The sequence below is a fragment of the Bos indicus x Bos taurus genome, chromosome 2, assembly GCF_003369695.1.
Source record: "Bos indicus x Bos taurus breed Angus x Brahman F1 hybrid chromosome 2, Bos_hybrid_MaternalHap_v2.0, whole genome shotgun sequence".
NCBI classification, from domain to species: domain Eukaryota; kingdom Metazoa; phylum Chordata; class Mammalia; order Artiodactyla; family Bovidae; genus Bos; species Bos indicus x Bos taurus.
In genome coordinates this window covers 43,496,115-43,509,656 of record NC_040077.1, presented here as the reverse complement: position 1 = coordinate 43,509,656, position 13,542 = coordinate 43,496,115, and the positions used below count along the sequence as shown (strand labels likewise).

General features: G+C 39.5%; 2 protein-coding genes across 11 annotated transcripts in view; both read left to right on the top strand.

Moving 5' to 3' along the window:
- FMNL2 (formin like 2) overlaps nucleotides 1–13,542 on the top strand; it is a 332,001-nt gene that overhangs the window by 242,903 nt on the left and 75,556 nt on the right. The window lies entirely within an intron of this gene.
- LOC113904032 (60S ribosomal protein L36a-like) lies at nucleotides 5,085–6,272 on the top strand. The gene has a single exon (XM_027560661.1). It carries the CDS (start codon nucleotides 5,784–5,786, stop codon nucleotides 6,243–6,245), a length of 462 nt encoding a protein of 153 aa, XP_027416462.1. The 5' UTR covers nucleotides 5,085–5,783; the 3' UTR covers nucleotides 6,246–6,272.

The following is a 13,542-nucleotide window of genomic DNA, read 5'->3' as shown; positions in this document are numbered from 1 at the left end:
CCACCCCAGTAGTCTGGCCTGGAGAATTCCATGGACTGTGTATAGTCCATGAGATCACAAAGAGTTGGACACAACTGAGCGATTTTCAAAGATTGTTTACATATATATATATATATTTTTTCTCTCTCTCTTCCTTCTCCTTCCTCTCTCCCCTTTCTTTTTTCTGCTACCTCTACTTTTTGACTTTATTTTTGTTGGTCTTCTTTTTCATTCTTCCACGTCATTTTTGATCATCATCTCCTCCTCTCTCTTGCCCTTTCTCGTCCTCCTGTCTCCTCTTCCTCCAGTTCCATTCATCTCTCACGTCACCACCAGATTAGTTTCTCTGCCTGAGTATCTTCAGTTCAAATGCCACCAGGGCTGCTTCTCCCCTTGTTGCTTCTGGAGCAACTTCAGTTTACACATTGATGACAAGGCTTCTAACCAGAACATCTTGTAAATCATGGATGGCAATGACAGTGGCACCCAAGAGAGCTTGTAGTGTGTGACAGCAGAGCGTGGTACCTGCTCTCTCTGTTATAGTATGATAACTGCATGGCTTCATTCCATCACCTTGTACTGGGATAAAGCCCAGTACCTTTTAAACTTTGATTCTTTCTGTTATCATATTATGATTCTTCATTTTAAGAGTTTGAGCCTTCAAGCAATACTGCATTTTAACTAATATTGAAATGTTTGTTAAACATTTGTTTAACAAATGTTTGTTTGTTTGTTTGTTTTGGACTGATAAAAAGACAGTCACATTCTGTAGAGACGATTTATTCTGGTAGCTTTGTTTGATTAGAATGTCTTCTGTATCCAAATACAGATTTTAGTTCCCGCATTCCCCATCCCCAGATAATAATGTAGATTCAGTAATCTTATCCTATATCACTTGACAAAAGGGTTGGTTAAAAACTTGGAGAAAGAAATGAGATTTCAAGAAATTTAAAACACTTCATATCTATAAAAAAAAAAGACAGTAAATGTGGCTTGATTGAAGACAAGGAAAAATGCTCTACTTTCAAAACAAAATTCTAATGTTTCACTCTCCTTTTCGTATGTAGCCTTTTAGAAATACTTACAATATATGGTTAAGCATTTTGTGACATGACATTCACCTGGAGTTGTATCAACTTGTAGATTCTGTACTATCATAAATTTGTCAGAGTAGCCAGTTGTAGAAATGTTTATTGATGCAATGGAAACCTCGAGTGTGCTGTCTCATAAGCTTAGAGTCTGGTGTGCCTTCAGTTAAGATAGATTTCTGTTACAGATCTGGCTAAATTAAATGATGCCTTGTATGCATATATGGACACTCTAGATTTTTTAAGGCAAAGATTGCATTAATTCAGATGTAAGAGAAAGTAATTTTTAAGAATATCATATTTAATGCCACTAAACTTAAATAAGCTGACTTCCCTGGTGGCTTGGATGGTAAGAACAGCTGCCTACAATGCTGGAGACCCGGGTTCGATCCCTGGGTCAGGAAGATCCCTTGGAGAAGGAAACGGCAACCCATTCTAGTAGTCTTGCCTGGAAAATCCCATGGACGGATGGAGGAGCCTAGTAGGCTACAGTCTGTGGGGTTGCAAAGAGTCGGACATGACTGAACAAAATCACTTTCTTTCTGTAGTTAATAAATCAGTATTACAAGGTTTAAAAGAAAGTGGTGGAGCGTTAGGAATCTGGAGGGAAGACCAGATTTAAACTGGGACTTTAAGTGATGGCCAGAGTTGCTTATCAGGGTGAGGAAAGGCTGTCGCAGGTAGAGGTAATATGAACGAACATGGGCTGAGCAAAATCTTACATCAGAGATCAGATCTGTTTGGGACAGAGGGAAGATCCTGCCTCTCTGGGACAGAGGTTCTCTGATCTTTGCAGTGGGATAGGACTGTCTAATCGGAGAAGGCAATGGCACCCCACTCCAGTACTCTTGCCTGGAAAATCCCATGGATGGAGGAGCCTGGTAGGCTGCAGTCCATGGGGCCGCTAAGAGTCAGACATGACTGGGCGACTTCACTCTCACTTTTCACTTTCATGCTTTGGAGGAGGAAATGGCAACCCACTCCAGTGTTCTTGCCTGGAGAATCCCAGGGACGGGGGAGCCTGGTGGGCTGCCGTCTCTGGGGTCACACAGAGTCGGATACGACTGAAGCGACTTAGCAGCAGTAGCAGCAGCAGGACTGTCTAATGGCGACTGGGTCATAGACATATCAAACTGGGAAAGCCTTGCAGGTCACCCTTACTGACCTTCCCACTTAAAGGAAATCATGACCCCATATTTTCTTTAATATGTATTAACTCCTACTTACATTTCTTTCTAAGATTTCCTAGAACAAATTTTACTGTTTTTCCTGAGATTATTATCTTAATGGACTGGCATTTTGTGAAGTCATCATCACTATTTTTAGCACTTACACGTACTTAGTGGATTTACATGAAGAGTTCAAATTTACATCTTTGTTTACACATCTTTAATCCTTTCCTGGCAATGTTTTTCATCAGAGTAATTTTTAAAAATTGCTGAAAAACGAGCACAAAGATATTGGTAGCATTGATTTTTATTGGGGAGAAAAATAGAATTTGTTGAGTGTCCACTGTGTGCCTGGCACTGTCCTAAGAGCCTTCTGTGATTGTTCACTGCGTACAAGGCCTCTGTGAGATACATACCTGCTGCTACTAGTTAATACTGTCATTCTGAGGAAACCAAGGCCTCTAGCGGTTAAGCAACTTGCCTGGGATCTGAAGTGAGGTGGCCAGACCCCAGCTGTCATGTCACATGATCCTGCCTATATATTCACAAAATGATTTTTTCCCTCAGTAAATATACTATTTTAATATCAGGGTGTCTAAATGGAATTATGTAAATTGTACTGTGCAGGAGAGGACTTGTTAAGCCTTCCCAGAAACCGTGTCTTTTTCTACTTCACCCAAAGGTGCTAAATGCCCTACTGGAGACCTGATTCATGTGCTGGATTTTACGTACTTTACAACTATTAGAAGATAACCATCATGTAGAAACGTGAACAAGGTTTCCTAAATGAAAGACAGGAATAAGAAAGTTCTCAATGAATACAGTTTTATTTTCACCTATTTGGAAATGAAGGCTTCCCAGCAGGCACAGTCATAAAAAATCCGCCTGCCAATGCAGGAGATGCAGGAAACACAGGTTTGGTCCCTGGATTGGGAAGATCCCCTGCAGTAGGAAATGGCAACCCACTCCAGTGTTCTTGCCTGGAGAATTCCATGGACAGAGGGAGCCTGGAGGGCTACAGTCCATGGGGTCACAAACAGTGAGACATGACTGAGCACACACACACATTTGCAAATGGGAAGACATTGAAAAGAAGGTTTGTTGAATGGAGATAGTGACTATTTTTACTGAAAAGGAGATTATGAATGAATTCTTCAAGTTTCTGTTTTTATGATTTTAGAACTGACATAAAATGCATATACTATATACTCATGGATCAGATAGGGAGAAGCCACTTATGTATACCTGTGGCAGATTCATTTTGATATATGGCAAAACCAATACAATATTGCAAAGGTAAAAAAAAAAAAAAAAAAAAAACCTTTCTTTCTTGGAATTTTGGAATTTGGCTTTTATTTGGAAGGCAGTGGAATGGGAATCACACAAGATGTGTAGGGTCTGGTAAATGCCCTGGATATTGATTGGAGCGAAAGATTGCTGAGGCAGCTGGTGCTTAGATCTACATGAGAGATACCCAAAGCTTAGATAATAGAGCAGAGACCATCAGAGTGATAAAAAACAGAAGCTTTGTGTCTGATTAATTAGAAGGGGAATTGAACCATTAGTAAAAAGGGGAAAAGCTGGAATCTGGAAAGGATCTCATGTCATTTAGTCCAACTCTTTGTTGATGAGGCACTTGAAGCCCAGCTCAAAGACCTTATTTCCTAAGCAGCTAACTCATTCCTACAGACAGATTTTCATGTGTATGGGCTAAGGGCCCACGTGGCTCATTGGCTTTCATTTGCAATAATTACTTCTGTTCATAGCAGTTTTCCTGATCTCTTTGTAACAGTGATCCTATCTACAGCTATGAAAATACCAACTCAGTACCAGTTTGCTTATAAAGTAAGTGATATTTTAAAAGAGATGAGCTCTTTTAAGCTCTTACGAGTTTTTATTTCAGCAGTAGCATTTTACTTTGAATTTTTATTGTTGGGCGAAGAAGATCACCTAACCTTTTAACTTAAACCATTATCAGATCAGATCAGATCAGATCAGTCGCTCAGTCGTGTCCAACTCTTTGCGACCCCATGAATCGCAGCACACCAGGCCTCCCTGTCCATCACCAACTCCCGGAGTTCACCCAGACTCACATCCATCGAGTCAATGATGCCATCCAGTCATCTCATCCTCTGTCATCCCCTTCTCCTCCTGCCCCCAATCCCTCCCAGCATCAGAGTCTTTTCCAATGAGTCAACTCTTCGCATGAGGTGGCCAAAGTACTGGAGTTTCAGCTTTAGCATCATTCCTTCCAAAGAAATCCCAGGGCTGATCTCCTTCAGAATGGACTGGTTGGATCTCCTTGCAGTCCAAGGGACTCTCAAGAGTCTTCTCCAACACCACAGTTCAAAAGCATCAATTCTTCGGTGCTCAGCCTTCTTCACAGTCCAACTCTCACAACCATACATGACCACAGGAAGAACCATAGCCTTGACTAGACAGACCTTTGTTGGCAAAGTAATGTCTCTGCTTTTGAATATGCTATCTAGGTTGGTCATAACTTTCCTTCCAAGGAGTAAGCGTCTTTTAATTTCATGGCTGCAGTCACCATCTGTAGTGATTTTGGAGCCCAGAAAAATAAAGTCTGACGCTGTTTCCACTGTTTCCCCATCTATTTCCCATGGAGTGATGGGACCGGATGCCATAATCTTCATTATAGTAGCACATGAAAAATATACTTGAGTTTTATAGTTAGAAGCTAAAACACTTGTATCTTGATTCTCAACAAGGAGACTGAACTCAGTTTTGTTCATTTTCCAACTTCTGTAAATTAAGAATGTAATTTCTGAAATGATCATTATTCTCTTCCTTCTTCTCCCCCCAAATTATATAAAATCAACTCAGATCTTCTGTAGTTCATGACTGAGACTTGTAATCTATATTTTATTCTACATGTATTCCTTTCCCTTAACTTTATTTATTCTAAGTTTTCCCTGTGGAAGGATCTTGAAGAATTTACCTTATCTGCCAACTTGAAGGGGAAAAGTTAGAAAGAAAAGTATATTTAAACAGTTATTCTCAAGGTTTGAAGTTTTTCTGTTCACCAGATGAGATGGCAGATGTTGGTTAAAATTTTCAGTAACGGTTACTTTAGGAGAGAAAATGCTGAAAAGGAATAGAAGCAAAAAGGATAATGGATGATCATTATAGCCAATACCTGAGTTTTATTTCTGAGGAAGGGGAAATGTTGAAGATGCCCCTTAACCTGCTAGACAGTTGACCTGAAGATCTAAAGTTGCAGAAAATGCAGTACCCATTTATAGAAGAAAGACTTTGTAAATTCCTAGACTTTCCAAAAATAAACTGTAACTACAAATTGTCACTTTTCCTTTTCAGCACATTTGTAGGCAGAAACAAGTTCGAAGTGTTAGGCTGTTGCGTTTCAGATTTTTGCATTTCTTTTTTATTGGGTGTTGTAAAAAGAGAAAAATGTACTTGGGTTAAGAGTGTACATTCCAGATTTTCAGCTCGAAACTGATTTTAATGACCTTGCTAGTAGAAATGGTGACAGTTGTAATTATAGCTTGTGGGTGCACCACACTGGCACATGTCAGGCATTTTCCACTGTGAGGTTTTCTTCCCTTGTTCCACTTCTTTATTGGGTCTTTTATCCAATAGAAAATCGACTGAGCTTTCTTTCTGTGCTGGTATCAGTCTCGCAAACATGGTGGACGTTCCAAAAACCCACTGGACTTTGTGTAAGAAGTGTGGGAAGCACCAGCCCCACAAAGTGACACAGTACAAGAAGGGCAAGGATTCTCTGTATGCCCAGGGAAAGCGGCGTTATGACGGGAAACAGAGTGGTTATGGTGGGCAGACTAAGCCAGTTTTCCGGAAAAAGGCTAAAACTACAAAGAAGATTGTACTGAGGCTTGAATGTGCTGAGCCCAAATGTAGATCGAAGAGGATCCTGGCTATTAAGAGATGCAAGCATTTTGAGCTGGGAGGTGATAAGAAGAGAAAGGGCCAGGTGATCAGTTTTGAGCTTCATATTTTGTTTTATTATTAAGACAATAAAAATGCCATCAATAAAATCCTCTTATTTAAAAAAAAAAAGAAAATTGACTGAAAGAGGCTATGTGGAAATGGAAAAACAAGCCTACTTGACCAGTGCATTATTGGGGATCTGTCTCACAGATTCTCAGATCAGATTTAGGACCTGCCTCATAGGTTGTGAGATTAACAGTTCCTGTAAAGAACCTGGCACGGTAGTGTGTAGTCAATAAATGTTAACTGTATAAGATTGAAAAAAATACTGAAGGTGACTTAGCAAATTGCTCCAGCTACATTCTGTCACCTTCATCTGCAAGACAGATTGCATCCATAATATGTGAAGGGTGCATTGCTAAATATTGAGGATACAGAATGACACGGGGAATAATATATTTGTACATAATATATTCATTCTTGATAAATGAATTTTTCATACTTGCATCATTATATCTTCATAAAATTGTAGGGAAGTGTTTGAGAATTATTAGCTCCATTTTACAGACAAGAAGGCTCAGAGAAGTTACCCATAGGTAGTAAGTGATAGTGCCAGGATTTATAATCCTAGTCTTCTAACTTCTTTCTACTATGTCAGTGTCTTTATATACGATTTGATTGAGAAGAGTGTGTGTGTGTTCATGCTCCTACTAACACATGTTGGTATCACTTGTGTATAAACAGAACTAATTATATGGAACCTTAGAGACTAGAGTGAACAACCAAACCTAGAGAAGAGTCATAACTTGGTCTGCATGTGGCATGTGAGGAAGGTTGGGAGGAGAAGGTAGCAGCCAGGGGAGGAAGGGAGAGCTGGAGGAGCAGTAGTCAGCTGTGAGACTGCATGGTTTGTTCAGGAAACAGTCAACAGATAAGTCTGGCTAGAAGTCATGGAGAGCCAGGTTATGTACTGTGTTATGTACATATACGGATGTGAGAGTTGGACTATAAACAAAACTGAGCACCGAAGAATTGATGCTTTTGAACTGTGGTGTTGGAGAAGACTCTTGAGAGTCCCTTGGACTGCAAGGAGATCCAACTAGTCCATCCTAAAGGAAATCAGTCCTGAATGTTCATTGGAAGAACTGATGTTGAAGCTGAAACTCCCATACTTTGGCCACCTGATGCAAAGAGCTGACTCATTTGAAAAGACCTTGATGCTGGGAAAGATTGAGGGCAGGAGGAGAAGGGGACGACAGACGATAAAACGGTTGGATGGCATCACTGACTCAATGGACATGAGTTTGAGTAAGTTCCAGGAGTTGGTGAAGAACAGGGAGGCCTGGTGTGCTGAGGTCTGTGGGGTCACAAAGAGTCAGACACGACTGAGTGATTAAACTGAACTGATGTACTGTGTTGAAGACCAGGCTGTGGAATTGTCATTTTGACACACTGACAATGATTTATTGAAGGTTTATGAAAAGAGGGGCCAAATATTGATGAACATAGAAATATTTCCATTGAAAAGTCACAAGCATTAGTTTCCTTGGACACTTTTCCCATAGAGTCATATCCTAATTAGCCACTCCATAGCAAATGCCTTTTACAAAAGGAATATAATTGAAAAACAGAAAATTCAAACTAATGGCCCTTCATTCATTTGATGGAGCCTGTTGATTCAGGTGTTCCATTCAAAATGCATGTAAATGAGACCTTACAGGTTCTGTTCTAGCTATCACCTGGTCCTCTGATAGAAGAATTAGGTGAACAGAACATTTCAACAACTCAATAGAAAAAAATGTTCATTAGGAGTTTTGTGTAACCAACACCCCCCCACACATATCTCTGTTTCTGTCTTTGTCTGTTTCCCCCACCTGCTTCACTCCCACTTCAAACTATCTGGGTTCTACTCTTTCAGCTCTGTTTCTTTTGGCTTTAGAGACAGAAAAGTGCTTGGTTCATTTTTTTTTTTAGCATCAAGTATTAATATTTTATGAGTTTAATTGATAGAAAAAATATGCCCAGGTGATGTCATGTCTGAATAGTCAGGGAGAAGAAACCTAAAACCCCAAATCTTAGTAAAGTTCTATTAGTCCAGACCTTGGAACCATAAAAGACTAGTACAGTTATGCCAAATGATGTGATATACTCAGATGGCATTGCATTCCGATTGGACTGAATACTAACATTAGCTTCCAAGGGAGTTCTGATTGTAGTCTTTATTTATAGGTTTATTTAGTTTAATATCTGAGTAGTTCGGTTACTTGAAGATACTTTTGTAAGAAGAATAAAATATACCTAGTCTTTTTCTATTACCAATAGCATCTACATATTACAAACCTCACAAAAGTTGGCATGGAGACGTCACAGAATATTTTCAAAAACCTTCTTGATGGACTCTGGGAAGGCCTGGTTAGGTCAGTTCAGGGAACATTCCATTTTAAGGTTCTGCAGTAACGTACTGTTCTTGGATAATAGGAGCTCAAAGGGAGAGGCAGACATGTACAAACTCACATGTAAGAATATGTCTAGAAATAAATATATTTCAAGACAATAGATGGGTGATCAGACTTTTTTTTTCTTCAAGGCACCACTGGTTAAATAGCAGTTTCCATTTAATTTTGGTGCTTTGCAGATGTAGATCTTGAAAGAAATTCAGGATTTGATTACATGTAGCTTTTGATCAGGAGTGGGTCTTCTCCTGTACACCTAGAATTATCATTGACACATTTCTTATAATTAATTCTTATGTTATCACCCATTGCTATTTTTTAAAAGAATACTGCTTTTATTTATTTATTTATGATGCTAAGAACCCTTACCATGAGATCTACCTTCTCAACAATGTTTAAGTGTATGGTACAGTGTCACTGACTGTAGGCAAGATATCATTCAGCAGATCTCTAGAACTCACTTACCTTGCATAACCTAAACTTTATACTAGTTATTAGCAATTCCCCATTCTGCCCTATCTTAAGGCCCTGGCAGCCACCATTCTACTCCCCACTTCAGTGAGTTTGACTATTTCAGGTATCTCGTATAAATAGAATGATACAGCATTTGTCCTTCCGCGACTGGCTCTTTTCACATAGTGTAATGTCCTCAAGATTCATCCATGTTACAACATATTGCAAGATTTCCTTTAATTGAAAGCTGAATAATATTCCAGTGTATGTATCTACCATAATTTTCTTCTTTTTATTTCTGTGCTTTTAATTTGATATCATTGAAAACTGAAAAAAAGGCAACAATAGTACAATGATTCCTCCTCATGCTCTTTACACAGATTCAGCAATTGTTTTAACATTTTGTCCACTCTACCATTTGCGAATTTACTTTGTAAACGTACACACTTTTTAACCATTTGAGAACAAGTTACAGAATCATGCCCTTTTATACCTAATTATTTTTGGGTAGATACCCTAAGAACAAAGACATGCTCTTAGATAACCATGGTGTAATTCTTAAAATCAGAACTTTTACATACTGGCACATTTTTAGTTCAGTCTGTTTAGTTATTCCAGTCTATTTCATAACATTTTTTCAAACTCTGTCCAGAATCCAACACAGGGATCATGTATTGTGCTTAGTTGTGTCTGTGTAATATCCTTTCACTTGGAACCATTCCTTACCCTTTCTTTTTTTTTTAATTGAAGTATAGCTGCTTTGCAGTGTTGTGTTAGTTTCTGCTGTGCAGCAGAGTCAATGAGCTGTGTGTTTACATATATTCTCTTTTTTTAAATTTCTTTCCCGTTTACGTCCCCACAGAGCACTGAGTACAGTTCCCTGTGCTCTACAGTAGGTTTTCATGAGTTGTCTATTTTATACATATTAGTGCATATATGCCAGTCCCAGTCTTCCAATTCATCCCACCCACCTTACCCTCTCTTAGTTTCCCAACCAGGGACTGAACTCTCGCCACGGCAGTGAATGCACCGAGTCCCAACCGCTAGACTGCCAGGGAATTCACAACCCTTTCTTTGTTTTGTCAGGACTTTGATATTGTGTGTCTGTGTGAATATATAAGTTAATTTTTTGTTGAGATATAATTGTTGTGTAACTTATACAGTGTGTTGCTTTTGTATGTTTATACATTGCAGTGATTAGTACCATATCAGGTAACACTTCTGTCACACCACCTCATTATTATTTTTTAAAACCATATTTTATCCATATTTATCCACTTATCTGTTGATGGGCATTTAGGTTGTTTCTAGATCTTGGCTTCTGTGAATAATGCTGCTAGGAATGTGAGTGCAGATACCTCTTTAAGATCTTGTTTTCAGTTCTTTTAGATAAACATCCAGAAGTGGGATTGCTGGAGCATTACATGGAGGAGTTCTATTTTTGTTTGAGAAACCTCCATACTGTTTTCCATAATGCTTGTGCAACTTGCGTTCCCACCCACAGTGTACATGGGCTCTAATTTATTCTTGTTAACACTTGTTTTTTTGTCTTTTTTGATAATGCCCATTCTGAAAGTCAGTATGAGGTGCTTTCTCATTGTGGTTTTGATTTGCATTTTCCTGTTAATTAGTGAGCATTTTAAATGTACCTGTTAGCCATTTGTGTGTATTCTTTGGAGAAATGTCTTTTCAAGTTCCTTTTGCCCAATCTTTAATTGGGCAAAAGATAACTTTGCCCAATTAAATTTGCCAAAAGGCAAATTAAATTATGGCAAAAGGAACTTTGCCACAATTGATTTGTGGGGGTTTCTTGTATATTCTGGATATTAACCCCTTATTACATATCTGGTTTGTAAATTATTTTCTCCCATTCCATAGGTTATCTTTTCACTCTTTTACTGTGCTTTTTAGATTGATGTAGTCTCACTGGTCTGTTACATTCTTCAACCTGAGCAACTCGTTCAGAATTACTGTAGCTTTTTTTTTAGACTCCCTTACAGTGAGTTGTGGTCCGTGTGATCAGATTATGGTTTCAGTATGTCTTCTGATGCTCTCTCATTTTGCCAAGAGAATGCACTGGTCACAGCAGACACCCTCTTCCAACAACACAAAAGAAGATTCTACACATGGACATCACCAGATGGTCAACATTGAAATCAGATTGATTATATTCTTTGCAGCCAAAGATGGAGAAGCTCTATACAGTCAGCAGAAACAAGACTGAGAGCTGACTGTGGCTCAGATCATGAACTCCTTATTGCTAAATTCAGACTTAAATTGAAGAAAGTAGGGAAAACCACTAGACCATTCAGGTATGACCTAAATCAAATCCCTTGTGATTATACAGTGGAAGTGAGAAATAGATTTAAGGGACTAGATCTGATAGACAGAGTGCCTGATGAACTATGGATGGAGGTTCGTGACATTGTACAGGAGACAGGGATCAAGACCATCCCCATGGAAAAGACATGCAAAAAAGCAAAATGGCTGTCTGAGGAGGCCAAATAGCTGTGAGAAGAAGAGAAGTGAAAGCAAAGGAGAAAAGGAAAGATATACGCATCTGAATGCAGAGTTCCAAAGAATAGCAAGAAGAGATAAGAAAGCCTACCTCAGTGATCAATGCAAAGAAATAGAGGAAGAAAACAGAATGGGGAAGACTAGAGATCTCTTCAAGAAAATTAGAGCTACCAAGGGAACATTTCATGCAAAGATGGGCTCGATAAAGGACAGAAATGGTATGGACCTAACAGAAGCAGAAGATATTAAGAAGAGGTGGCAAGAATACACAGAAGAACTGTACAAAAAAGATCTTTATGACCAAGATAATCACGATGGTGTGATCACTCACCTAGAGCCAGACATCCTGGAAGGTGAAATCAAGTGGGCCTTAGAAAGCATCACTACGAACAAAGCTAGTGGAGGTGATGGAATTCCAGTTGACCTATTTCAAATCCGGAAAGATGATGCTGTGAAAGTGCTGCACTCAACATGCCAGCAAATTTGGAAAACTGAGCAGTGGCCACAGGACTGGAAAAGGTCAGTTTTCATTCCAATCCCAAAGAAAGGCAATGCCAAAGAACACAGTTGCACTCATCTTACATGCTAGTAAAGTAATGCTTAAAATTCTCCAAGCCAGGCTTCAGCAATTCGTGAACCCTGAAATACCAGATGTTCAAGCTGGGTTTAGAAAAGCCAGAGGAACCAGAGACCAAATTGCCAACATCCGCTGGATCATCGAAAAAGCAAGAGTTCCAGAAAAACATCTATTTCTGCTTTATTGACTATGCCAAAGCCTTTGACTGTGTGGATCACAATAAACTGGGGAAAATTCTTCAAGAGATGGGAATACCAGACCACCTGACCTGCCTCTTGAGAAACCTGTATACAGGTCAGGAAGCAGCAGTTAGAACTGGACATGGAACAACAGACTGGTTCCAAATAGGAAAAGGAGTACGTCAAGGCTGTATATTGTTACCCTGCTTATTTAACTTATATGCAGAGGACATCATGAGAAACACTGGGCTGGAGGAAGCACAAGCTGGAATCAAGATTGCCAGAAGAAATATCAATAACCTCAGATATGCAGATGACACCACCCTTATGGCAGAAAGTGAAGAGGAACTAAAAAACCTCTTGATGAAAGTGAAAGAGGATAGTGAAAAGTTGGCTTAAAGCTCAACATTCAGAAAATGAAGATCATGGCATCTGGTCCCATCGCTTCATGGGAAATAGATGGGAAAACGGTAGAAACAGTGGCTGACTTTATTTTTTGTGGCTCCAAAATCACTGGTGATTTCAGCCATGAAATTAAAAGATGCTTACTCCTTGGAAGGAAAGTTATGACCAACCTAGATAGCGTATTCAAAAGCAGAGACATTACTTTGCCAACAAAGGTCCATATAGTCAAGGCTATGGTTTTTCCAGCAGTCATGTATGGATGTGAGAGTTGGACTGTGAAGAAAGCTGAACGCCAAAGAATTGATGCTTTTGAACTGTGGTGTTGGAGAAGACTCTTGAGAGTCCCTTGGACTGCAAGGAGATCCAACCAGTCCATCCTAAAGGAGTTCAGTCCTGGGTGTTCTTTGGAAGGACTGATGCTAAAGCTTAAATTCCAATACTTTGGCCACCTCATGCGAACAGCTGACTCGTTTGAAAAGACCCTGATGCTGGGAGGGAGTGGGGGCAGGAGGAGAAGGGGACGACAGAGGATGAGATGGCTGGATGGCATCTCCGACTCGATAGACGTGAGTTTGAGTGAATTCCGGGAGTTAGTGATGGACAGGGAGGCCTAGCGTGCTGCGATTCATGGTGTCGCAAAGAGTCAGGCACGACTGAGCAACTGAACTGAACTGAACAGTGAGTTGTGGTTTAAGGGCAGCAAGACATGGTTATAACCAGAACTCTAGTGAACGCTGTATATAGTTCAGGCTTGAATACATACTTCGTAATAGAAATTCCTGTGTATCTACTCTG

Excerpts from the sequence above, each read along its gene's own strand:
- LOC113904032 (XM_027560661.1), top strand. The coding sequence starts at position 5,784 with ATGTCAGGCATTTTCCACTGTGAGGTTTTCTTCCCTTGTTCCACTTCT.